General features: G+C 42.0%; 1 protein-coding gene across 10 annotated transcripts in view; it reads right to left on the reverse strand.

Moving 5' to 3' along the window:
* Nucleotides 1-26,360, reverse strand: part of orc1 (origin recognition complex, subunit 1) — a 107,908-nt gene that overhangs the window by 25,043 nt on the left and 56,505 nt on the right. For 9 of the 10 annotated variants that reach the window (XM_086048153.1, XM_086048157.1, XM_086048150.1 and 6 more), the window contains 5 exons: nucleotides 26,002-26,227; nucleotides 25,806-25,912; nucleotides 11,131-11,232; nucleotides 9,722-9,893; nucleotides 1,266-1,373 (listed from right to left, as the gene is read on the reverse strand). In XM_086048153.1, the coding sequence (XP_085904279.1) occupies nucleotides 1,266-1,373; nucleotides 9,722-9,893; nucleotides 11,131-11,232; nucleotides 25,806-25,912; nucleotides 26,002-26,227 (715 nt within the window). The remainder of the gene's footprint in view (nucleotides 1-1,265; nucleotides 1,374-9,721; nucleotides 9,894-11,130; nucleotides 11,233-25,805; nucleotides 25,913-26,001; nucleotides 26,228-26,360) is intronic. The other variant, XM_086048154.1, reaches the window with a different exon arrangement.

Raw genomic sequence — 26,360 nt, forward strand, 5'->3', positions numbered from 1 at the left:
AACAGTCTGCAGGTTCAGCTTCCTGTAATCAATGCACAACCATATGTCTCCGTTCTTTTTCCGTACCACAACAATTGGCGACGAAAATGATGACTCCGACTCACGAATGACACCATGATATTAATGAAATGTGATTGTGACTGGAATGTATCTGAAGCACTTTAGAGCCCACTTTTGGTTATGAATATTACTGGTTAACATCTGATGCACTTTAAAATATTCACTGGGGCTGCTATCAACTGATCACCACCTGGTGGTGAGTTGGCTCCGATGGTGGGGGAAGATGCCGGTCCGACCCGGCAGACCCAAACGTGTTGTGAGGGTTTGCTGGGAATGTCTGGCAGAATCGCCTGTCAGAAGGAAGAAGTCTGGGAGTTCGCCCCATCAGTCTACATGTGTTTTGTGGACTTGGAGAAGGTGTTCGGCCATGTCCCTCGGGGAGTTCTATGGGGGATGCTTCGGGGGTACGGGGTAGCGAGCCCCCTGATACAGACTGTCCGTCAGTCCCTGTACCACCGAGGTCCGAGTTTCGTCTGGATTGCTGGCAGTAAGTCGGATTCGTTTCCAGTGAGGTTTGGACTTCACCAAGGCTGTCCTTTGTCACCGTTCTGTTCATAAATTTTATGGACAGAATTTCAAGGTGCAGCTGAGGTGTTGTGGGGGTCCGGTTTGGTGGCTTCAGTATGGCATCTCTGCTTTTTGCAGATGATGTGGTACTGTTGGTTTCTTCAAGCCATCACTGGAGCGGGTCGCAGCCAAGTGTGAAGCGATTGGGATGAGAATTAGTACCTTCAAATCTGAGACCATGGTCCTCAGTCGGAAAAGGGTGGAGTGCAGGATGGAATGGGCGATCGACAGGCGGATCTGGTGCAGCGTCTGCTGGGATGCAGACTCTGTATCGGTCTGTCGTGGTGAAGATTTACGTTCCTATCCTCACCTATGTTCACGAGCTGTGGGTCGTGACCGAAAGAACAAGATCCCTGATACAAGCGGCTGAAATGGGATTCCTCCACAGGGTGTCTGGGCTCTCCCTTAGAGAAGAATATTTGACAATGGACAATGTTTGGGACAAGCAAACTGACTTTTGGTCCGAACCTTTTCACTATGGATACACGATCGATGATTAAATGGGAATGGACAGGTAATGGCCACCAAAAAAAAATGGAATGTCTTATGTTCTGTTCCTTGGTATATGAATATGTTATTCCTAAATTGGAAGTGTTCAGAAATAAAGTTACAATTAAAAAAAAAAAAAAGGTTCTTACTTCATCCACCAACAACACAGTGGTTTCTTTTTTGGGAGCAGGGTTACTGAATCGTTTCTCCAGGAGGGAAGCTGCATGATCAGGTGTAGCCTTCTGACTAGTTAGTTTCTGTTGAGACAGTTAGCCAAAACATGTTTGCTTTTAAATTCAATTACTGTTCAAAATAGGTACACGCGCGCACACACACACACGCACGCGCGCACACACACACACGCACACACCCCCACACACGCACTCCCACACACACGCGCATACACACACATTTTTTTTCCTTTGTGGAGCAGATTTCATTTGAGGATAAACTTTCTAATTTTCTGGAGTATTTCTTTTTTTTTTGCTGCTTAATCATAGGGACCTGAAGTAAATATTGTATTAAACAAATCAACATGCCCACGGAAATTTTGAAGGGGACTGCTGACTCTTGCAAAGCCGCATTTGGTGACAGACAAGACGTGCAGGCTGTGCCTAATATTTTGGCCAATATGGCCTCCCTATTGGGGGCGCCTACAGACAAGAATCTGCAGTGTACCTAATATTTTGGCCATTTTGGACAGCTCATAAGCAGCTGAACAGTATAATGTTGGAACGATCTGAAGCGATCAAGAAATGTGGAAATTAGACAAATGTAATTTTTAGCTTTTATTTTGAAATGTAAAAAATAAAAAAAGCGCATTAGCTGAACAGTTTAAAGTTGGAACTATTACAATCGGTCACAAAAATGTGGAAGTGGAATGTGTAAGTCCCCAAATTTCAATTTTTGAGATGGCCTTGGCCACCCTGTGGGCATCCAGCCCGTCCCAAGGATAAAAATCTAACACCGCCCCTGAAGGCAGCTGTTAATTTCCGACACCTGTCTGGTTTTCAACTGAGATCTATGGGAGAGCGCACAACTCAAACAAAATGCTCTCACGATTTAATGGTTTAAGATACTGGTTCCACAAAGGGCTCGTGAGAATGGCAAGGGTTTGGTGAACACAACCATGTTCTTTTGTTAAATTGGATAAAAAAAATCACGGCATTAGAGCAGATTAAAAGTCCAATAAATTTTTGAAATATGTCAGGGGAAAACAAATTAACAAGTCAAAGAAAAGGTACACGTTAATGTCTAAAAGTGGACTTTTATGGAAGAAGACGTGTTTGGACTACGAAATGTCCAAACACGATGCAAATTGAAAAAATATTGTGTCCACGGTGACAAGTTCATCTGAGATTTTTAGAAAGAATTGTCTGACAGCTTGCGCTCACTTTTTTCTATTCACTCTAGCCCACGCAATCCATACAAAACCTTTTTTTTTTTCTATTTCACTCACTCTCTTTTTTAATATGGAAGCCCATTCCCACGAGTATGTTTATTGTATGACCCATATCCAAGAGTCGATTTTTAATTTATTCATTTAAAAATTTTTTTTTTTTTAATGTCAAAGCCCATTTCTGTCATTGGACTATTTTTTTTTTTTAGTTTGGGAAGTTACCACAATTAAAAAAACAAACAAAAACACCTTCATGCATAAGGCCATCCATAGGCAAGCACTAGGGATGTAATGATTTATCGAAAATCGATTTTATATCGATATAAATGCTTAAAATATGCATCGATGTAAAAAAATAAATGAATCGATTCGCAACACAATGTTAAACATAGCCGCTCTCTCACGCCTCTGTTGTAAACAAACTGCATACGTACATTGGGTAAATTACTTGACACTAAAACTGCCAAGATTAGATCACTAACACGACTTACCTAAATGATCAAAATCGTCGACAGTTAATTTCAATAGCGGATGCGTTGTTTATTTATATCTAATTATTTGTTATTGTGTTTTCCTCTAGAAAAAAAGCCTCATATCCCACGGCCGGCATGGCATAGCATGATTCTCTGCATCGCACATGCGCAGTAGTAGTAATCTGGGTCATCCATGATGTAAACAGAAGCATTGTGGGTAACGCCGTCAAGGCTTAGAGTTAGCGTTAGCGTTCATTTCACACATTGGGGCAGTCGTTTCTGAAAGCTAGCCTTAGTTAGCACACACAGGCTACCGTGCATGTCCCTGTTCTGGTACGATAACATATGTTAGCGTCTTCTACGGATTATGGAAGCATTAGTCAGCGAACATAGAGCAGCAATTGGACGTGCTGCCTAACGGTTGCTGTGACAATGCACCGAGTGTTGCGTTTAGGAATTGGAAATCAGGGCTCTCCAAGTTAACACAACAAGACCTATTTTTCACAAACCCTCAATGGCAACACCGAACAATGAAAGTCATGACATTTAATCATGATAATGTACTAATTTAGATTTCTAAATATATATATATTTTTGGAATGTGTAGATTAAATTGTGCATATTAGAGAAGCAAAACAAAACGTTTTGAATCAAATAAAAACCAATAAAAGTGTTTGGTTTTGTTTTATGTAGCACAGTGCTTTTCCCTCATTTTAATAATTTGATTTCATTCTCCTCTACATTAAAAAAAGGATTGGTGCCCAAAAAGGTGAAATGTTTACAAGTATTTTTTTTTTGTATTTATAGGTAGTTTCATAATGTTAGTGCAACTCAGCACTACTGTTGGTGATTAGTCGACTAGCAAAATAATAGCTTGTGGCAGCCCTACTTGACACGCTTGCGCCAGGGCCGCAACACCACACTAGCTGAAAGCATGCTACTTAACACCAACTCATTGGCAAACCTTGTCTGTCTTAAGAAAGAAAATGTATATGACAAACACATCGCTGCATTTTAAGGGCAAGCAAGGAAAGTTTACCTAAACTAAGCAGTCTACTGTATGTAACCATATGCTGTATGTGTATTTGTACAGTATGTATGTATGTATATGCTGCAACTAAACTAAATTTTAGCTGGATATGTGCATTTGTGTGCTGCTCAATATTGGCATTAGATGCACTTAGCCGATCACGCATCACGTCAGACCTATGGCTAGGCGTCGGCCGAATGGCTAGCCGGGCCGGACCGGGCAGGATAATCGACCCCACGAAGGGCGACTGCTGTCACCGCGGTGTCCAGTGGCCGCCGCAGCTATGGAGATCCGTGGTAAGAGCCCGGCGCATGCCCAGAGTCGCGGCGGCCCAGGCTTGCTGGCCGGCACGTGCGGAGGTGAACCCCTCCACTCGAGAGGAGCTTTTTTTTTAAGACTAACTAGGAATCGAAACTTAGCACCGACATTCTAATCAATCAGAACGGTTCCAGGAGAACTGGAATGATGGTCCCGGTTCCACTCGATTTCCGGTTCTTGGTGCCCAACCCTACCCATAACCCTTCATTATGGTCCCGTATGCAAGCTGTGTCTGTGCTTTGAAAGTCAGTGTGGAAAAGCTGACTTTGAGAAGAGATCAACTAAATCTGGTAGTAAAAGTCATTACAGGATTTTGCAATCTCCAGAAACACAAAAATACCATAGGCTGGGCTACGTACGCAACTTGCCCAAAATGTGGTATTGAAGGCGAAACGCCAAACCATCATGTGGGATGGTGTACTGCCTGCCGGGATGTTAGGAAACAATACCTGGGGAACAAATTTCTCACAATCAAGTAAGTTGTTGAGAAAATGTATTATGAAATCTTTGGCCACGTACCTGACGCAAGATGGAAGGCTTGCTGAGTATGACCAGAGATGACAACGCAGTGTTGCTGCAATGGCCTGAGCGATTTGCCCGAGTGGTTCAGCCCATGTACTAGATGAACGGCCGGGTACCACCGCCTTTTTCATACTAATAACAACAAAACTCTTCTCTGTGGCATTTTAACTGAAAAAGAAACATTTATATTCTCTTTACAGGGACTTTAAACTTAATTATGTACAGTACATCAACAATGCAAAGGTTGTCTGATGAGGATTGATTTGTCGGTCCTTGTTTAGATTGGTGCTAGCACCATTCAACTCATGACAGATGAAGGGTTGAAGATTTGTTTACCATCATATGGTAAATCGCCTAGCAGTAGGGGTGTAACGGTTCACAAGTCACGGTTCAGTATGTACCTCGGTATGGGGGTAACGTACGGGTTCGGTACAGCCATAAGTCTCAAATACATAAGACAAGCCATGACAATTGCCTCTATATTAATTTCACATGTTATTGTAACCCACAAAGAAACATAAGATAAATCCTTAAAGCAATTAAAATGCATGAGTAATTTAAATGGTTAAAATCGAATATTTTGTTAAGTAATTAAAATAGTATGATAAAAGACAATTTGACTGTCTATCAATCCATCTATATAAAATAGTGTACTGTTTTGGCGCAGTGCCTGCGTGCATGGTCTTGCATCATCAGCCAGCCACACACACGCACGGAGGAGAGCAGAGCAGAGGAGAGAAAGAGAGAAATTACGAACGAATACATACAGTACTTTTGGAGACTTGGAAACATTCTACATGGCCGGGGATAAATAAAATACTTATTTAATCGATCTACAACAGTTTTGGTGAGTTTAAAGTCTTTCTTGTAATGCTACATGTGTGGATGTTAGCTACATGTTACCAACGTAGCTCGGCGGAAATGATGTTTATTAAGCGCACAATTTTATTAATTTGATTTATATGGACACATTTATTTGCGTTATGGGACAGAGATAACTTGGATTCCAAGAGGGGATGTAGCGACTTATACTCCAGTGCGACATATATTTTTTTCTCCTTTATTATGCATTTTATGGCTGGTGCGACTTGTACTCCAGAGCAACGCATAGTCTGGAAAATACGGTAATTAAACACAGGAAACCCCCCTTTCTTATATGGATAGAATGACGTTGCAGATTTAGTCAAGTAGCATTTGCCAACTAGTAACTTATAACTTGGTTCTAAGAGTTAGGGCGCAGCAGAGGACAATTCATGCTCCACCACAGCTTTTGTGCGATTGTATATGACAGGGAGCGTGGTCTTGCTAATATGCGCCCGGGATTGAACATTGTAACGGGGCTACAGCATGTTTAATAAACATTTGAAGCCCGGCTCCTCGACGAAAGCATATGGGTGTATAGATGCTGCTATGTACATGCCGATTGCTTCAGTAATTACAAATATAGTTGCCTCTGTCTGCTTACACTTCTCCAGGCTGCTTAAAAGTAGCGGGGACAAGTTGTTGGTGTTGAGCGGCTTTCTTTTTTCAACCCCTGGTAACTGTATTGGAGTGATGTTAGCATGTTTGAAGTGTTACCTGCAACATACCGAACAGAGGTCCAACAATGCCGACACACAGTTCTTGTTCGCTCCATCGCTCGCAGCCTTGAACTCCATCGCTGCCGTACGGAAGCCGAAATGTTCCCGGCTAATTATACTCTACTGTATATACACAATACACTATACAAATGGCTGATTTGTATAGTGCAGATGGCTCCTCTAGCTCCATGCTTTCTCCCGCACTCACCATTTTTCTTCTATATTTGTTTTGATCTATTTCTTTTTAAAACAACAAATGCGGCGGTCGCTTGGTCTCAGGCGTTGACTATGACCGCGTGCACTGAACTGTGAAGCCCGTACAGAGACGGTTCGGAACGAATACAAAACACGTTACACCCCTACCTAGCAGCGTTAGCTTTCTGTAGACTGAATGAAAACCGGTATGACAACACACCCAAGTCAAAGCTCTTTGAGGTTCTGAAGACTAGATTGGCCAAAAGAAAACAGACTTTAAAAATTACTGTAAAATTCAGCTTGTACTAAGATCACTTGAGATGAGGTATGATGTGGGAGGAGTTGTGAGAGACTGTCGGTCTGAATTCTGGTCTGATTTCTACAATCAGTGAATGACAGGAAAGTCTCTTGAAGTTCCTTTCTTTGATCTTGACATGACATGATTTTGATCAGAAACAATGGGAAAGTGTTGGCCGAATAATAGCTTAATCTGTGAAGATGGCACCTGTCATACTAGAGAAAGCTGAATTGGGATGTGCAGAGTGATGTTGTGGCACATTTCCTCAATTACATGCCTGCCCACGTGCATGTAGTGTTTCAAACCTGGCGATCTGACTTAAATAGTGTTGACGAGGAAGAACTCACGGAAATTTTGGACAACAATAGCTGCAGACGGATCCCCACAGAAATCAATGCAAACAAGTTAATCCATGAATTTGCACATATAACGCTCGTTCAAGAGCCAGCCCATGTCATTGAACAATGGACAAAATGACTTGACATATCTGGGTGCAACTTTATTGACTTCACAACAGTGTATGAAACACTGACGTGTGTGTAGGCGAGTCCAACTATATCTAGTCAAAATCTACAAGCTCAGGTTCTTTCCCTGCCAGAGAGGTGACATTCCACTTCCTTAGATCCAGCTTCTGTAGCTGGGTATAGGACTGCCAAGGTCCCCGCCTTTGGCCGGCGCTCAGCTCACTACGTACCCAACCCCCTTTGGCCCCTCTCACAGGTGGTGAGACCATGGGAAGGGGGACCCATGTTGTTCTTTTGAGCTGAGCCCAGCCGGACCCAGTGGTGTAGAGGAGATATAATGTCGGCGATATGTAACTACATAGAAACTCCAGCTAGAGCGAATGCTGCAAGAGGCGGAACCAAAGTGGCCAGGTTCAATACGTTAAACCTGATGAAACATTTGAGAACGAAACATGTGAACGAGCACCAACAGTTTGCGGCGGCGAGCATTAACAAGGGGAATTGACCGCAACAACAAACCCTGCTCAATTTACATTGAATGCAGCGCATTGTATCTTGCTTATTTATGACACTGGTGTGTGGAGACTGTTCAGTATTAGCCGTCGCTATTGGCACAGAACGGACGCTCTTAACCAATGGCGGGGATGCTTTTTCATGTTGAGAGAAAAAAAAAAAAACAGTGAGGTACAGGAGAAATAATGCCGGTGGCGATATGGAATTATGGAATTACTGTACTCAAGCGAGTACAACAGCTAAGTGCAAAATTAGCGGTGCGAAAGTTGCAAGAGGTAAAACTAAAGTGGCCAGGTTCAAAACGTCAAATCTGATAAAACATTTGAGGACGAAACATGTGAACAAGGACCAAGAGTTTGCGGCGGTGGCGGCAGCGAGCATGAACAAGGGGAATGGACCGCAACAACAAACCCTGCTCAATTTTGGATTTTGGAGTTGAACTTGTTGGATTTTTCTACTGCTTGCTTTTGGTTTTGAAATTGGATTTGGGAGCGGAAGTTGTTGCGATGGGTCACTAATGCAGTACTCAAAACAAACTTTTATAATAATGTCCTATATCTTTTGTAATTAATCCGACACAATCTCTCTCAAAGATACCTCGTGTATATTATTTCTTATTTTTTCCTGTTTCACAAAGGTTTTTAAGTCTGACCAAGCCATGATAGCAATGGTTTTACATCCAAGTGAGTATGCAGTTCTTTAGAATTACAAGAAAAAAAATGCTCATATATATATATATATATATATATATATATATATATATATATATATATATATATATATATATATATATATATATATATATATATATATATACATATCTTTTTTTTCTACTTTTTTTTCCCCAAAAGTCTGGTATAGGTACAGTATCGGCATCGGCCGATACCGCACTGCTGGGTATTGGAATCGGTATCGGGACCAAAAAATGGCATCTGAACAACACTAATTATTAGTTTGAAATAGTTACAGTAATGATGAGTTGAAAACAACGGCACATTTGTATGTTCTCATGTGCTGCTTTTTTTTATGACGGTGTTGAAAGTGACACTGTTGCTATTTTTAGACCCTGTGGGATACCGTATCACCAAAATACTGTCCAATTATCCGGGAATTGCGTAGCCAGGGTAACACGGATTTCAGAAAAAGAAATTCACAATTGAGTCGGGCCAAGACACATCTTAAGTATCTAGAGCAGGGGTGTCAAACTCCAGTCCTCGGGGGCCGCCCTCCTGCATCTCTTAGAGGTTTCCTCCAAAACACTTGATCCAAACAATTGGGATCAAGATCAGGCTCCTGCAGAACTGATGATTTCAAACAGGTGCGTTGCAGCAGGAAGAGATGGAAAACAGGCAGGACAGCGGCCCTCGAGGACCGGAGTTCGACACCCCTGATCTAGAGTATGTATATAGCCAAGCAGTTTTGCTAATCAATGACTTGATTTGAGGCGCAACTTGGTGTTTTCACATAAATGAATTTAATTAAGATTAAAATAATTAAAAGTAATTTGATTGTTAATCATAGCAACGCTTTGCATTAATCAGCAACCAAGAAATAGCTCTCCGTTACTGAAAGGTGGGGAACCCTGGTTTATTAAGGCAATAAATTTAATTGTAGATGGATCTTCTTAGAGATATTTGCAATTTGCTGTGGGTGTTGGTCTCTAGTGGGGGTTCAGGGTACTTTATTCTATGTAGGTCTTGGTGCTGTATGTCGTATAAAGTCAACTTGTCTTTGCACTCATTCCGGGCAATAAATATCATTGTGATTTAAAGGCCGTATGCTACAAGGCAAACTTACTGAACAGTTTATTCACCTCAAGAATCTGAACATAGGCCTGATGAGGATCTGTCATCTTCATACCGTTGATCTCGATGAAGTGGAATGATGGGATCTCGTTAATGTCTGCTGCATTCCGCAGACATCGAATCACCTCATGCACTGTTGCAGTTTTCCCCGTCCCCGGCACACCTGAGATATACATACACCTAAAACAAACCAGTTTTGTCGGCCTGGTTATTTTAATTATGCAGGGTCATCGCATTGATTATAACATCATATCCATGGCATTTGTAAATTATTCACAAAGTTTCAAGTTAAACACACTTTGTCATGTTACAGCCTTATTCCAAAATGTAATTAATGGTCATTACATTAATTCAATACATAAACATGCATAAAGTAGACAGTCTGTTATGACTGCATGTTACTTGATGTATCAGTTGCTATGGTCCTTTTATGCTTTGTCCTTTATTATGTCATATAAGGCTGATGTCTTAGTTTAAAAGCTTGAGTTACTCAGTGACATGTGGTAAGTAGTAGTACGTCAAACCGTTGAGTGAAGATGCAAACTCTCTTCCAGTCCAGTTCTCTGTAGTTACTTTGTATTTTCATGGATACAGACTTTTTACTCTTCAACTTCACGTGACAGAACGTAGTGACCAGTAGTGGACCCAGCCGACTCAGACAATCCCTCAAGCCAAAGACGTTACCCCCTGCTCCTAACCATCCCTCCACCTCCAATCAGGGAGTGATTGTCTCACTGGCTGCTGCTTTGCCTTTTCACTGGGAACCTCTCGTGTCGCTCCTCCACGATGGGTCGCTCAGGCCGTCGCAAGTCCCGGTCTGCCAACCACCCTCAGCCTGCCGACCACCCCCACACCCTTCTTGTAAGCTCTGTCTTTTCTTCCACGTCTCTCTCATCTTTGCCATCTTCTCATCCTAGTTTTGCACATCCCCCTTTTAGTTTAACACCTTATGTTGGAGGAAAATGATCCAAACCTACATGGCCCTGTATGAAAAAGTGATTGCCACCTAAACCTACACTGCCCAAGAATGCGTATTCTTTAGCTTCTAATAAATTATTTTTTTTTCGAAATAAGGAACAAAAGAACAACAACAACAACAACAACAAAAAAAGAGTAAAATCCAACCTTTAATTCAAAGTGCATTTATTCAGTGGGGGAAAAAAAATCCCACACTAAGAAATAATTATTTTACAGCAAATTGTGGGCCACAATTATTACCCCTTAAACCCCTTGAAACTCTGTTGTGATTAACAGCTATACACAAAAACTTGACTTGTGACCAAATTTGAAAATGCTGCCTTTGCTGTGTCCTAGTTAAAAAGCAACACTACGACTGTTCTAGTGCAGGTTCTCTGGAGTAAAGAGCCTTGCAATCAATTTACCACTGTTCCCGCAAAAAAAATGATTGTAATCTCACCCTCCTGTGCCATCAATGATTTTGCTCTCCACAAAGCTGTAAATGTCTTGAAACTCTTGCTCCCTGCAGGGTAGAGACTCAGGCACCGATGACACATGTAACCTAAAGAAGATAAATATTAAAACAAATTATATGTATACATGATTCTTTTTAATAGTCCTTTACTCATGTTAAGCCTTTTTGCCATCTTGTGTTTTGTGCAACAGTATTTCACAGTGATATAATAAAATGCTTTCAGACCTAAATATTATGGCACTTGGATTACATTACATTTTCAAACAACTACATTTTTTAACAAATAACTAGTACAGTGGTGGGTGGCACGGTGGTCGACTGGTTAGCACGTCCGGCTCACAGTTCAGAGGTCGTGGGTTCGATCCCGGCCCCAGCCTCCCTGTGTGGAGTTTGCATGTTCTCCCCGTGCCGGCGTGGGTTTTCTCCGGGTATTCCGGTTTCCTCCCACATTCCAAAAACATGCATGGTAAGTTGATTGGACTCTCTAAATTGCCCCTAGGTGCGATTTTGCGTGCGGATGTTTGTCTTTGTGTGCCCTGCGATTGGCTGGCAACCAATTCAGGGTCTCCCCTGCCTTGCCCAAAGAGCGCTGGGATAGGCTCCGGCACGCCCCGCGACCCTTGTGAGGATAAGCGGTATGGATAATGGATGGATAGTACAGTGGTACCTCTACTTACGAACGTCTCTTCATACGAAATTTTCAAGTTATGAAACGCCTCAACAGGAAAATATTGCCTCTAGTTTCAGGATACGAAAAGGTAAAAGTATGGGATGACACTCGCAGTATGGGCTGCTAATCCCAGCTCCGGAGTTTCCCGAACGCAACATACTCATAGCTGCTCTGCCATTGGCTAGCCTAGCATCTTCCTGGCATCCCATTGGCTAAGAGGTACTTCTTCCATATGTCTCTGTGTGTGTGTGGATAGACGGGTAAATAGATAGATGGATGCACCGTGCTCGTCATTCGCCCCTCGGGCCATGAGGTCTTACGATAGTTTTACGTGAATTAGAAACGAGGAAAAGAAAAACAGTAGAAAATCATTTTTTGGTCCATACAAACAAAGCAAGAAATAATAGAAAAGTATGAAAGGAGGATGCGTTTGGTTGATCTCGCCAAAGAATATGACCGTAATGTATCAGCAGTCGCCATGTTATTAAATCAGTTGCTTACAAAACACCAGGCAAAAAACATTTCTGAGAGAGAACATGAACCAAAGAGGGCAAAAAGCATTGAGGACAGCAATTAAAGGGTAAACGACCATCATTTTTTTTATTCCTTACTCTATTCTTTGTTTTTTTACATTATGCACAACTCTAATTTAATGTGCAATAATATAATTGTAACATGTACTTCTTACATGTTTTCATTCATTTTTATGCTTTATAAAACATTTATGTCTGAATATTGGGGGGCTTGGAACGGATTAGGGCATTTACATGGAAAACGCTACTAACAAAATTTTCTACCTCAGAAATTTCTTCCAGAACCAATTTATTTCGTAAGTAGAGGTACCACTGTAACTGTATGTATCTATTTACCCATCAGGCCTCTCCCCCCACAAAAAAAACCGTAGGGCCTCAATAAATGGTAATATCGGGGTAAGATGCACCATCTCACTTTTCATCTTAGGGCACCCAAAAGGTTAGCAGTAGCCTGGCAACCGGTTCTGGTTTAATACAACTTTCCAGGGGTCGCTGCTGAGCCAAATCGTATAAACTGTACAATAAACTAATGAAATATGATTATTTTGATAGCCGTGATGTATGCCAAGTTTCATACATTTTCACAAATGTGAAAATCAGAGTCACTTTTTTGGGACAATTAGCACGTCACCACAGCAATAGCGTTCGGCAAAATAAAAAGCTTTTCTTTTCCTTTATCATCTTGAACATCTTAGGATGAAACACCTACATTTTCAAGACAATCAGATAAAATCTCTAGAAGGATTTAGAAGATAAGTTAAAAATGGCGGATTAACAGTTGTTGGGAATGTTGAGTATTGCGCGATATAAACTCAGGTGCAGGACTGCACAGTTGCAAAAATGTCCGCCAGTTTGTAGAGACTACACAATGTTCTTGTTAAAGAGTCTGACAACAGCAGGCAAGAAGGAGCGGCAGAATCTCTCCTTTTCACAGTGAGGGTGTAACAGTCTGTCGCTGAAGGAGCTGTGGAGTGCTGTTAGAGTGCCCTGGAGGGGTTGGGCCGGGTTGTCCAGCATTGATGACAGCTTGGCTATCATCCTTCTGTCCCCCACTGAGTCCACAGAGTCCAGGGAGCAGCCCAGGACAGAGCCGGCCCTCCTGATCAGTTTGTCCTGCCGCTTCTTGTCCCGGGCCGAGACGCCGCCTGCCCAGGTGACCACTCACTGGAAAATGACCGATGCAACCACCGAGTCATAAAAGTTCCTGAGGAGTGTCCCCTGAACCCCAAAAGACCTCAGTCTCCTGAGTAGGAAGAGTCTGCTCTGACTCTTCTTATAGAAGGCGTCTGTGCTGTCGCTCCAGTCCAGTTTATTGTTCAGATGAACACCCAGGTACTTGTAAGTTGAGACCCTCTCAACATCTGTTCCCTGGATATTCACTAGTGCAGGTGCAGAGAGATGGCGCCTACAGAAATCCACCACCATCTCTTTGGATTTCCCCGCATTGATCAGGAGGTGGTTCTGCTGGCACCAGTCCACAAAACCCTGAGTAAGTTCTCTGTACTCCCGATCATCTCCGCCTGTGATGAGGCCGTCAATGGCAGAGCCGTCAGAGAACTTCTGCAGGTGACAGGTAGGGGTGCTGTAGTTGAAGTCCGAGGTGTAGAGGGTGAACAGGGAGGGAGCCAAGACAGTTCCCTATGGGGCCCCTGTGCTACAGAGGAGCACGTCAGACACACAGTCCTGTTTCCTCACATACTGTGGCCGGTTTGTGAGGTAGTCCTGGATCCATGTGGTGAGGTGGTGGGCCACTCCCGCCTGCTCCAGCTTGTCTCCCAATAGGGTGGGCTGGATGGTGTTGAAAGCACTGGAGAAACCAAAGAACATGATCCTCACAGTGCTCCCCGCCTTCTCCAGGTGGGAGAGTGAAGTGTGGAGGAGGTAGATGATGGCATCATACACACTGATGCCAGGCTGGTATGCGAACTGGAGTCGGTCCATTGAGGAGCTCACCAGGGGGCGCAGATGGACGAGGACAAGTCTCTCCAGGGTCTTCATCAGGTGAAACGTCAGCGCCATTGGTCTGAAGCTGTTGAGCTCCTTCGGGTGGGGGGTCTTTGGCACCGGGACCAGGCAGGATGTTTTCCACAGCTGGGGGACTCTTCCCAGCTTCAGGCTCAGGTTGAACATGTGCTGGACAATTCAACACAGCTGGTCTGCGCAGGATTTGAGGAGCTGGGGGCTGATGCCATCTGGACCCGCTGCCTTCCTTGCCTTCATCTTCTTCAGCTGGTTCTTTAAGGCCTCCTCGGCCTCACCAGACCATCTCTGAACCGTGCGGGTCACAGCTGGCTGCCTGCGGACCAAAGGTTTGTACACAGGCTGGAGAGCCACCAGGTTGTGATCAGCTTTGCCCAGAGCGGGAGGGGCAGTGATGTGTATGCCTCCTTGGTGTTGGCATAGAAAATGTCCAGTGTTTTATTGTCTCTGGTGTGGCAGGTGACATACTGTGTGAATGAAGGCAGAGAGGAGGAAGGGGAGGCATGATTGAAGTCACCAGAGATGAGTAGCAGGGCATTTGGGCGCTGTGTTTGTAGCCTGCTCACTGCTGCAGTCAAGACATCACAGGCTGTGTCGCTGCTGGCAGCTGGTGGGACGTAGACGGTCACCGCGATCACATGACTAAACTCTCGCGGGATGTAGAATGGCCTCAAGCCAACAGCTAACAGCTCAATATCCCTGCTGCAAAGCTGCTCCTTAATCGTGATGTGCCCAGGGTTACACCATCTATCGTTCACAAACACAGCCAGCCCTCCTCCTTTCCTCTTACCACTCTCCAGCGTCCTGTCCGCGCGAATGATTTGGAAGCCGTCCAATTCAACGACCGCGTCCGGCGTTAGCGCTGTTAGCCAAGACTCCGTGAATAGCATCAGGCTAGCCTCCCGGAAGTCCCTCTCATGCCGGGTAAGCGCCGCTATCTCGTCCATCTTGTTGGGGAGAGATCTAACATTCCCCATGATAACAGACGGGAGGACAGGATGGTAACGTCTCCTCCTTTCCCGGCGTTTAACCCCCACACGAGATCCCCGTCTCTTCCTCCTCAGCTCACGGGGGATATCAGGTCTCGCCCCGGGAGCCGGCGCGGGTTTAGCACGGAGTGCTAACAGCTGATTCCGGCTGTAAACAATGGGGGCGCGGCTTCGAGCCAAGTCACAGGACACGATCGCGCAAAAAATAGCCACCAGCAGCAGCAGCAAGAAAACCGTAATTTGGGCGTCCATTGCGACGCAAGTTACATATGGTTACATACATACGTCGGCTGTTACATATGCCACCAAATTTTCTTAGATCTAGGTGAAACGTTGCAGCAGGGGTTGCTTTGTTAAAATGTTCTAGGGGCCGCAAGTGAGCCATTTTTTTCATAAATTGCACAATAAACTAATAAAATAGTGATTTTGTCAATCGATTAAAATATCGAATCGTTATTAATCACATTTTTTCATTGTTAACTCAGTTAATTGCGCATTTTATTTATTGTAAAAAAAATCCCTTGATTTTTCTGTCCCATTATTTTCTTGAATTTTAATACCCTTAACATGAATAAGAGGATTGATTTTCTTATGCAAATATTTTATTAAATGAAAGTCAACCCAAATATATATTTTTTTCAAGAATATGCTCCATGCAAGCCCACTAGTTGAAACAAGGCATTCTGATAAATATTGTGTTTGTGGAATAAGAGTTAATCCACCTGTTTTTAGCCATCACTGGGGGCGGCCATTTTGTCTGTCGACTGAAAATGACATCACAGTTGCTCAGAGCTCAGGTGACGACCAATCACAGCTCACCTGTTTTCTGAAACTGAGCCATGATTGGTCATTATTTGAGCTCTCAGGACATCTGTGATGTCATTTTCAGTCGACAGAAGTGATAAAATGGCCGACCCCTGAGATGGCTAGATTTTGCTGCTTGATTCATATTCCACAAACACAATATTAATCAGAATGCCTTGTTTCAACTAGGGGGCCTGCATAGAACATATTCTTGAACAAAAAATGTTTGGGTTGCCTTCCCCTTTAATTGAAAAAAACAAGCATTGGATTCAACGCACACAAACAGCCCCTCAGCCTTTTCAAAAACACACACACACCCGTCCGCGCACGCACACACACAATCATTTACATTGGTGTTGTTCCAACAGATATAGTTATTGCTTGTTGAGGGCGACTTGTTGCTCAAGCGCTGCTTGGTTTTCTGTACTGTGCTTAAAATTGGACTACCAGGATTAGAACTACGAGAGCAGTCATTTTTATGGATGTCACTTTTATTGCGCTCTGGCAATAACTTCATTGACGAAAAAGATTATTACTCGCTGCTCGTGTCTAATAAAGGTATTTTGTGTATAAAAATTCTGTTGTGGGTATATTTTTATGTAAATTGTGTCAGATAAATTAATGAGAAACAGTTGGTGGACCGCTGTGGCTCTCGGGCTGCATGTGTCGTGCTGTTATAAAATACAGCAAACAGTAACCAGGAAGTAGACTTTTTTATCCATGAATTATGTCAACAAGCACCACATAAGCTCATGAATTTATTAATTTCGATTGTCTAGTATGTACTATTGTAATACATAATTGATTTAGTTGCCAATTGATATTTTCATTTTTTTAATATTAATTAGGGAATCGCATATATTAATTTGTATATATTATTTTTCTAAAATGCTGCAATATTGTTTTGTGAATATATATTTATTTATATTGTGCTTACGTATTTATTCCTTTTTGATTTGGATTGGTACGGCACATTTCCTGAGCGAAGAAGAAACGAGAGAGAGGTGAATTAGAACGAGGCTGTTCATGTCTGAAATAAAGACGCAACCGTGTTGGTTGGCTTTAGCAAGGAAGACGCCAGAACAAATACATAAAGTCAAACCTATATTGTAACCTGCCTTACCACAGCCTTCTAAGGTAAGAAAGAACAACTTTTAAGGGTTACACTACCAGCAACGTACGTCATGACAGGGGACAGCAATTCATCCTCATCAAAATATTTTCAAGCAGATGTAACACCTCCCTTACTCTAGATTTTTTTTTAATACGTATACATGTACATATCATGGTGACCAGCAGCCTTTATCAATGCAGCTGCTGGTTGCTATGGAAACCCTAATCACACAATTTAAAAAATTGACAGCGTCAAAAGGGGGTTGGGATTAACAACGATAATAACACGCTAAACTGACACCCCTAGTTTTAACACGTGTTAACACTACACGTTTTAACATCATGTATGCCTAAACACTCCAGAGCAAATGTGAGGTAGACCTCGTTAACCTTCTAGGAAAAAACATCAAAGAATAAAACATTTACTTTAGCCAGTAGGTGCCGATACTACTACCATGAACAATAACTTCGTACATGTCTTCTGGCCTGGACTATGATCAAATGTGGCACATTTAAAGAAGATACGATCATCAGGGTCAAGTTACAGCTGCTTTTATTGTCGAGGTAAAACATCAGACTTTGAGGTATTGTAATGACCATGGCCCCCCCCACAAAAAAAAAAAAAAAAATCACAATATTAGGTGTAGAGCATGATCAACGTCTTAAGGCTTTTCTCACAAATTTTCAGTGGGATTAATTCAACAGGCTTGGTGCAGTTCATTAGAATATTTTGTTACCACTAGGTGGAGCAATAAATAACAAAATGTCATATGTCTTCAGGTTGCTACCATTTATAAACTTGTGAAGTTTGGGATTTTTTGGAGCATGTAGAGGGGAGTTATTAAGCACTTTTTGTGACGAAGGATATATTAAATGCAAAATTTGATGCGTTGCCCCCGTCATAGTTTACCGCAAACTCAAGATTTTTTTCACGTTTTGTACCTGGTCTTATTACGGCAAAGCCCAAGTCAGAAGTCAATTGGATGAACACTCTTGGATGAGGGTGCAAAAGCATGACAATTGTAAATGTGCAAAAATGGGCCAAAATTGGCCATTCGAAAATTAATTGCTCACTCGCGATTCATTTTGGACTATGGCTGCAATGGACTTTTTTGTACGTCTCGGGGTGCTACACGTGCCTCGCAATTTTCGTAGGCCAGGCTCAAACGTAACCCACTGCGGTCACTGCTTGGGCCCTAATTAGGGATGTTCCGATCAGGGTTTTATGACACCGATGCCAATCATCCATGAGTGAGATCGCCCGATACTAAGGATGTAAAAATGTATCAAAAATCGATATAAATGCTTAAAATATGCAACGATGTAAAAAAATAAAATAATCGATTCGCAACGTCATGTTAACAAAAGCCGCTCTCTCATGTCTTGCCTATTGCAACGCACATGCACAGTAATCCGTGTGCACATCCATGATGTAAACAGAAGCATTGTGGGTAATGGTGTCATAGCTACCCAAGTTAAAGTTAATAACTAAATCCCAAAGCCAGGGCGCATTTCACAAAATTAATTAAAACGATGTAAATCTCCCTTTCATAGCAGCATGGCGTTGATAAATGAGCATCTAAAAAGGAAGCACGTGGTGGCTGATGCCCGATTTCATTTATGGCGACAGCCGTTCCTGGAAGCTAGCTAGTTAGCACACACAGGCTACCGTGTGTGTCTGAGTGAACACCGCACGCATGTCCTGTTGTGGAACGTTAATATTTTGTAGTGTCTACTAAGAATTGAGGAGGCATTAGTCAGCAAACTCATGTTTATTAAAAACCCAAACAGTTTTTGTATACCCGCGGCTGACATCAAACAGCGAGAAGATATACGCTGCCTCACGGTCATTGTGACCACGTACCGAGTGTTGCATTTAAGAAATCCGAAGTCCCACTACTCAGTTAACTCAACATGACCTTTTGACCACAAACCCTTAATGGTAACACATAAGACATAACATACCTAGGTTGTTAGGATATACTAATTTAGAGTGGTAAAAAAACATGTTCCTCTTCATCTTTTTTTTTCCATTCCGGGTGCAGACCACATTTTGAATGTGTCGATCAAATTATGCATATCAGAGAAGCAAAACAAAACGTTTTGGATTAAGGTTAAACAAAAATAAAATTAAAAACCAATACAAATGTTTAGTTTAGTTTCCCCAAGTTTACTCATGATTTCACTCTCTTCTACATAAAAAAAGGCTTGGTGCCCAAGAAAAGTGAAATGTGTATACAAGTATTTCTTTTAGTATTTATATGTAGTGTTTCATAGTGTTAGTGCAACTCAGCATAGTGTATAGTTTTGGGTTCCATTTTAATTTACATTTACAGCTGGAAAAAAAAAAAAAGGCTACAGTATCGCCTTCAATTTCAATTACTCCATTTATAAACATGTAAGGAATGTTGGTACAAGCTGCAAGTTTAATACAAGTTCAGTGTACATTCATCTTAAAGAAACACTTGATTATGCTGAACATCAACACTTATATAATAGGTCTGTATGAAAAAATTATATCAGCACTAATTTCCCCCCTATAAGAATCTGTAGTCATTGAAGGGCTTTTTTGTGATGACTAAAGCCGCAAATTGGCACACCCACTTTTGGGGCGTGTTTTTTTTTTCTTTTGTTCTCCATCTCAAGGCTGTCAACGTCATCGCAGGGAGGCTTGATCCGTGTTGTTCCTTGTTTTGGTTTGTCACATTCTGTCGTCACCTAGTGTCCGAAAGTGATTAATTGCCACTAAAATTAATTTGCACATTCCTACTCTTGTCCATTTCAAACTGTGAAAATATAAAAGCGGGCGGCACAATATTTAGTTTTTGTCAACATCAAATGTGAGCTCCTATGAGGAAAAAACACTAGTGACGCAAATGACGGTACGCATCAGTGATTTCTGTTGCGCATGCGTACCTGCGTATCTTTATGTGCACCCCTGTATTTAAGCATTTAATAACATTGAAGAATGACGTTATATTATAACGTCTATAATAGGAATAGAAGAGGAATTAAATAAACAAAGAAAAAAGTATTTTATAATTTTTCATATTGATACTTAGTGGTAAACATGGGCCTGTTTGGATAAACATGCATCACTAATTCGCTTGTCTCTAAACAAAGACAAACTGCTGCTGCTACCTGCTGGTATTAAAGAGTACTACAATGTAGTTAAGACATGCAGTGTTTCCCATGCCATGTTAATACTTGGGTGCGCCGCCCAAGTAAACAGACGGCTGCCCAAGAAGTTTTCAAGAGAATTTAATAAAAATATTTTAAAAAATACAAATAAAAAAATTCCCCCCTCCAAAAAAAACCCAAAAAAACAAAATGGGTCGTGACTGCAGATGCCGCATGTAACATTAATTCGCTGCCATCATTAGTGGCATGCTCCTGTGGGCAGGTCCAGCGCCGAACTGGTTAAAAAAATTAAATAAAAGCGTTGTCCTACCACACGCTCCCGTACTCCTGTAAGTCATTTTGTCCATGGCTGCTTGAATGCTAAGCGCTAGGCTAGCTTGCCCTGAAGCTGCATGGTCTTTATTTATACAATATGTAAGTCCGTGCAAAGCAGCAACGAGCTGCATGCTGCATCTCCTCCGATGTGACAAATAAACAACCCCACTAACAAGTAGCGTTTTCACCGTGGATGCGAACGAGGGGTCGCTAAGTGTGCTAATCGCTAAAGTGAAATGCAGAGTCGAGAATAGCAAAATAAGTGCTTAGGTGTACGGTAGACTGTTTACAGAAGCCTGACTAGAACCGCGTAAGGGTGGAGATCCGGCAGTTATCAGAAATGTTGCATGTAGTGAGGCTCTAAGTGGGCGAGCAGACGGTGGGATCTGGTGTCTTCCACCATGGAGAATGGTTGGTCATCAAGTCCCATAAATTATTTTCTTGATTATTTGTATTTGCTGCTGCTGCGTCCGCCTTTACTTTATTCAATGCAGTGAGTGTCTGATGACACCCCTCAGCTGGTGGGGGGAAAATGAAGCTAAATTTCTCATGCTTTCCAGGTTTGCAAATTTACATATGTGTATCCCTGGTACCAGTGTGTCAGCAGAGAGGGTGTTTTCAACAGCAGCGGACATCAACAGCAGCGGACATTGTTATTGCTCAGCGTACTACAATAACACCAGACTATGTAGATCAGCTTCTTTTCTTACACAAAAGCCTAGAATATGCATCTGCTAGCTTAGCAGTTAAATGTCTGTTATTTATTGTTCCAAAGTATGCAGTTGGGTTATACTTTAAATAATAGAGTTTTTCTGTTTAAGAGCAATTTCTCAGGGCTTAGAGGACACTAGGGTGAGCCTAACATTGGCACTTATATAATAGGTTTGCATGTAAAAATGACATTAGTACTAAAATGCCCACCTCAAAAGACTCTGTAGTGATTTATGGTCTTTTTTTGTGATTAGGTTTACGACAAATTTCCACGCCCCAAAAAAGGCGTGGCTTATGTTACGTTTTCGGTCTCAGCGGTTTACGTCACGCGAGGCAAGGCATGCGTGGTAATATTGCTCGCTTTGTCAGTTCTGTTGTCTAAAACGGTGACCGATCGCCACCAAAATGCAGATGCACATTACTACTCTTGTCCACTTCAACCTGTGAAAGTATAAAAGTGTTCTGCACAATAGTTTGGATTTATTGACATAAAACGTGATCATCATGATCACCTCCACAAAATCCAAAATACCATGGCGATTGCTCCTCCACTTTCACAAACTGAAGCGGACAAGAGCATGAATGTGCACACGAACCCCAACTGGTTATATTTTGGACATTTAGCGATGCTAAACTCGTGTCTCAGGAGGGAAAGAGACGGCGGCTTGCAGCAGCAGCAGGCTGATTGGAGCTTTACGTCCCCTTTTTCCCTCCCCGGCTAAAGGTAGGATAATGGGACGGCTAATAGCAACAACTAGCTTCAGGTTGTTAAAACAAAAGGCGTTAGCATAACAACATTAGCTCCTTACTGTCCGCCCTGCGTGTGGCGGTGAAGATGAGCCTGTGTCTTCATGTCGCCACATGTCGCCTCGCAAGCAGTCACGCGCGGTGTCCCTGCTTTTTGCTTGCAGCTGCCACCTTCTGCCTGAGTGAAGCGGCGTGAGAGTGACAAAAGCCCTCATCGAATAACGAACGAAAAGTTCCAGCGAGGCTGACTGCACAGCTGAGTGTGGCCGCATTGGAACGTGCCATTTCGGCTGTTACCTTTCAAATTGGAGGTCGCGTTGTAAGTAAAAAAACTGGGACCATTCCTCATCCAAATACACGTCTACTCATTCCCACTTCAGTCTCTGTAAATATCCTGTAAATATCCTGACTGGTGTTTAATGCCTCGCCCTGTCCTAACCGTGATCAGCAAAGAGGCAGTTTTTTTTGTTTGTTTTTTTTTAAAGCAAAGAAGCAGTGTGTGCTCATCCCAGCCTAAATCTACGTAGCTCTGCTGACTTCCACATTTCCTCATTCTCATATAAGTCAGCCACGGAGAGATTAATCCTTTTGATATGTTGAAGTGGGAATTAGTAGAGATGTCCACATAAATTTTGGTACCAATTGATCGCCGTTTTTGGACGTTATAAGCAATAAAAGTACAATGATTTCCAATGGAGGGTTTGGAATCGGTTCCTCGCGTGACTCCGGCCGAACAAGGATAGAACGGTAGGGGGCGCGGTCATTGTGCTCATTATCAAGGGGCATTATTCATGGGGTCACTTATTTCCTAATTTCTCCAAAAAGAATGGATAAAATAGAAAATGGCAACTCTTTTCATTTTCCTTATCAAAAAATATATGAAATGAACTTGTTAGTGAAAACATGGCCATCCCGGCCCCACTGTCACTTTAATGTTAGGTTAAATAAAAGCAGCATTCATTGTTAAGTTACACAGTAATGTCAATCAGATGCTGCATATTGCACTTTCAAGAATGAAAATACAGGTTACGCTAAATTAGATTATATTTAAAGCAACACTGTTTCATGTCAGTTTTTGTTGATTATGGTGGTGCCATGTGGACAACAGCGGTAGTTTTATGACAAGAGTCAACCACATTTCCCATGCACTCCAGCATGTAGTGTCCTGAAATCCTGATCTTTGGCTGCCCTGCAAGTTGGACTGAATTGCATTTCTATTTCCAGTGGCTGTGTAAAAGATGAATAGCGATGAGGTAATTAATCTAATTTTGTTTAAACAATACTTGTGTTTTTGTTTGTTTTGGGGCTTCTGCCATGACACCAGTAATAACGCGTAGACGTTCGAATCGACTTCCGTCCTGATAGCGAAAGGTTCTACTTGTAAGTCAATGTTTCATCAAGAGTTGTAAAAATGTTTTATTCAAGTTGATTTCCTGCCCAGTGCTTCTTTAAGTTTATTTTGTGTTTTAGTTATTTAGTGTTTGTGATTTTTGACCTTGGTTGTCTTTTGTTATTTTGGATTCTGGACGCCAGGTGGTGCCCCTTGGGTTTGTTTTGGGGCTTCTGCCATGACACCAGTAATAGCGCGTAGACGTTCGAATCGACTTCCGTCCTTATAGCGAAAGGAGGAAGTGAGTATGCCGTAAAGCAATTCAGGACATTTGTATCTTTTGGTGTGCCAAGGTTGCTTCCATCCTCCTCAAAGTTACTTAGTGCCTGTAAAAATGATAGTCACCCCCAGGGCATGACAAAAGTCCCATTCAACTACTTGTAAGTCAATGTTTCATCAAAAGTGTTGTGAATTTTTTTTTATTAAGGTTGATTTCCTGCCCAGTACTGCTTTAAATATGTTTTTGTAAATGTTTTGTTATAGATGTTACGGACATTTGTTGCAGCAAATGCTGCCATTGGCACTTTTTAAAATTTTTGTTGACACACTATTGTAAACCAGGTTGCCTTGCCTTCCTATATTCTGCAATTGTTTTTTTTGTTTTTTTTTAAAAAGGTAACTGTTTTACATGGACTATAAAATGAAAGCCAATGTAGTGATGCATCAGAATTGAATCGTAGGCCTCTGAATCAGAATTTAATCGAATCGTGGGCCTCTGAATCGGAATTTAATTGTGACGTACCCATCGATTCCCATCCACGTTTACCACTGTTATTTCCTAATTATAACAACATATAGCATATATTTGTATATGTAACCCAGGCGATGAAAGCGGTAAATTCATTCGTGATTGGTTGATCCCGTGTTCATGTGGTTGTACAATAACTGTGGTGCATCGTGTGACACCATGTTACGATGCAGCCGGTCATCGCGTATTTTAATGCGGAAGTAACTTCATTTCGCTAGTAGGAGTGGGAGGGAGTCACCACGTTATCAAGCTACAGGTAATGAAGTAACTTTTTTGCCGTAACCACAACTTTTGTGGATCATGTTGATTATATTTATGGATGTCATATTTAGAATATATTGATTGTTGGCTTGCATTAATTATAGGTAATGTATTTTATTAGATATGTAAAGTACAACAAAGTACGAATGACTTGTGTACACTAGAATTATAAAAATCTATTGTATTATGATATGAATTTTGAACTATCGCACTCCTCCTGCCAAGCTGGTTGGGGGCTCCTTGTAGCCCACGACCCCACTCCTAACTTGTACACCCTGACCACTGCCCACCAATTTTTATACCTTAACTATAACTCACACATTTTCCTTCACATTTTCTTCCTGGACTCAACGTCCCAGACCCAGACGTGGGTCATTGAATTGTGGGGGGGGGGACAGGGAAGGATCAGTGGGGTCAGCGGGGAATGCAAGCTGGACCTTCGATCATGTCTGATTTGTCTTTGAGTGGATTGAACTATAGTCGACTGGCTAGGATTATGCGCAGATCAAATGTATATCATCTACTGTATATTCTATTCCATGCACTGTGTGTATATATATATATATATATATATATATATATATATATATATATATGCATATTCAACAATTGGTGTATTGTCACATATGGTTTCGTTAGTACATTTCTAAAGCAAAATCTCAGTCTCCTGTCCACTCTCTCCGCGGGCAAAGCCTAGGAGATCTTCTGTTGACTAGCCTATAGATTGCCGCATTATAACTGTGCCCAGGTTCTTGTTTTCTGAACCAGGTGCTACATATACACAGGCAGCAGCTTATTAAAACAATACCATTTGATGTTTTAAATAAACACATCACATTATTCCATTGGGAAGAGGCCACGGGGACAACCCAGAACACACTGAAGAGACTATGTCTCCCTGCTGGCCTCAGACGGCCTTGGGATTCCCTCGGATGAGCGGGACAAAGTGGTTGGGGAGAGGGAAGTCTGGGCTTCCCTGTTGAAGCTGCTCCCCCCAGAAGAGAATGGATGGAATGGATATTACATTATTACGCAACACTATTGAGGTTAACATGTTGGCATAGCCATCAACAACCCTTCCAATTTGTATGACATGGCCCCTTTGGAAAATTAATTGTCCACCTCTAATCTATTGTTAATGTTTTGTTATGCTATTGTGTTCATGATGTCACACTGTGTAAATGAATAAAGTATCATGAATCCCTACTTTGTAGTGTAAATTGAGATTTTGTAAATATTAGCAGAATCTAACCCTTACCTTGTTCTGGCCACTTCTAATATGTTGGTAGGGTTTCGGGCTGGCATCAACCTGCTGGGGATTGTGGGGGTGCCATGGCGAGGCGTATGTGGTCTATTGGTTGCTCTCTGTGTAAATAAAACGATAATCAATGGGTGTGAGCTAAGTAACATATGAAATATAGAAATAATAAAGATATATATTTAATACGTGATACCTTCTTGCTGGGTGTTTTACATGTAATGGTGGTAGACAAGGTTTTCTTTGAACAAGGCACGAGAGACCCAGTGATACACGGTCTACCTTTCTTCACCAGTACACTTCGATCACCTTGAATCATTTCATCATCGTCACTGTTACTACAGAGTGCCTTATTTGATGGAACAAAGTCTTCCTCGTCTTCTGTGTCCGAGTCCAGGTTTTCCTGGTCATCCAGAAGATTTCTGATAACAGCGACAGAAAGCTCAATAATTAAAGAACTTAAGTTAAGAATCAAGAACAGTTCATTTTTGCATGCATCATGCAAACTAATCAAAAGCCTATTGAACAAATTGAGTTAACCTTGCCAAATGGTTG

Source organism: Filicampus tigris, chromosome 12 (assembly GCF_054856515.1).
Source record: "Filicampus tigris isolate MCC_2025a chromosome 12, RoL_Ftig_1.0, whole genome shotgun sequence".
Taxonomy (NCBI): Eukaryota; Metazoa; Chordata; class Actinopteri; order Syngnathiformes; family Syngnathidae; genus Filicampus; species Filicampus tigris.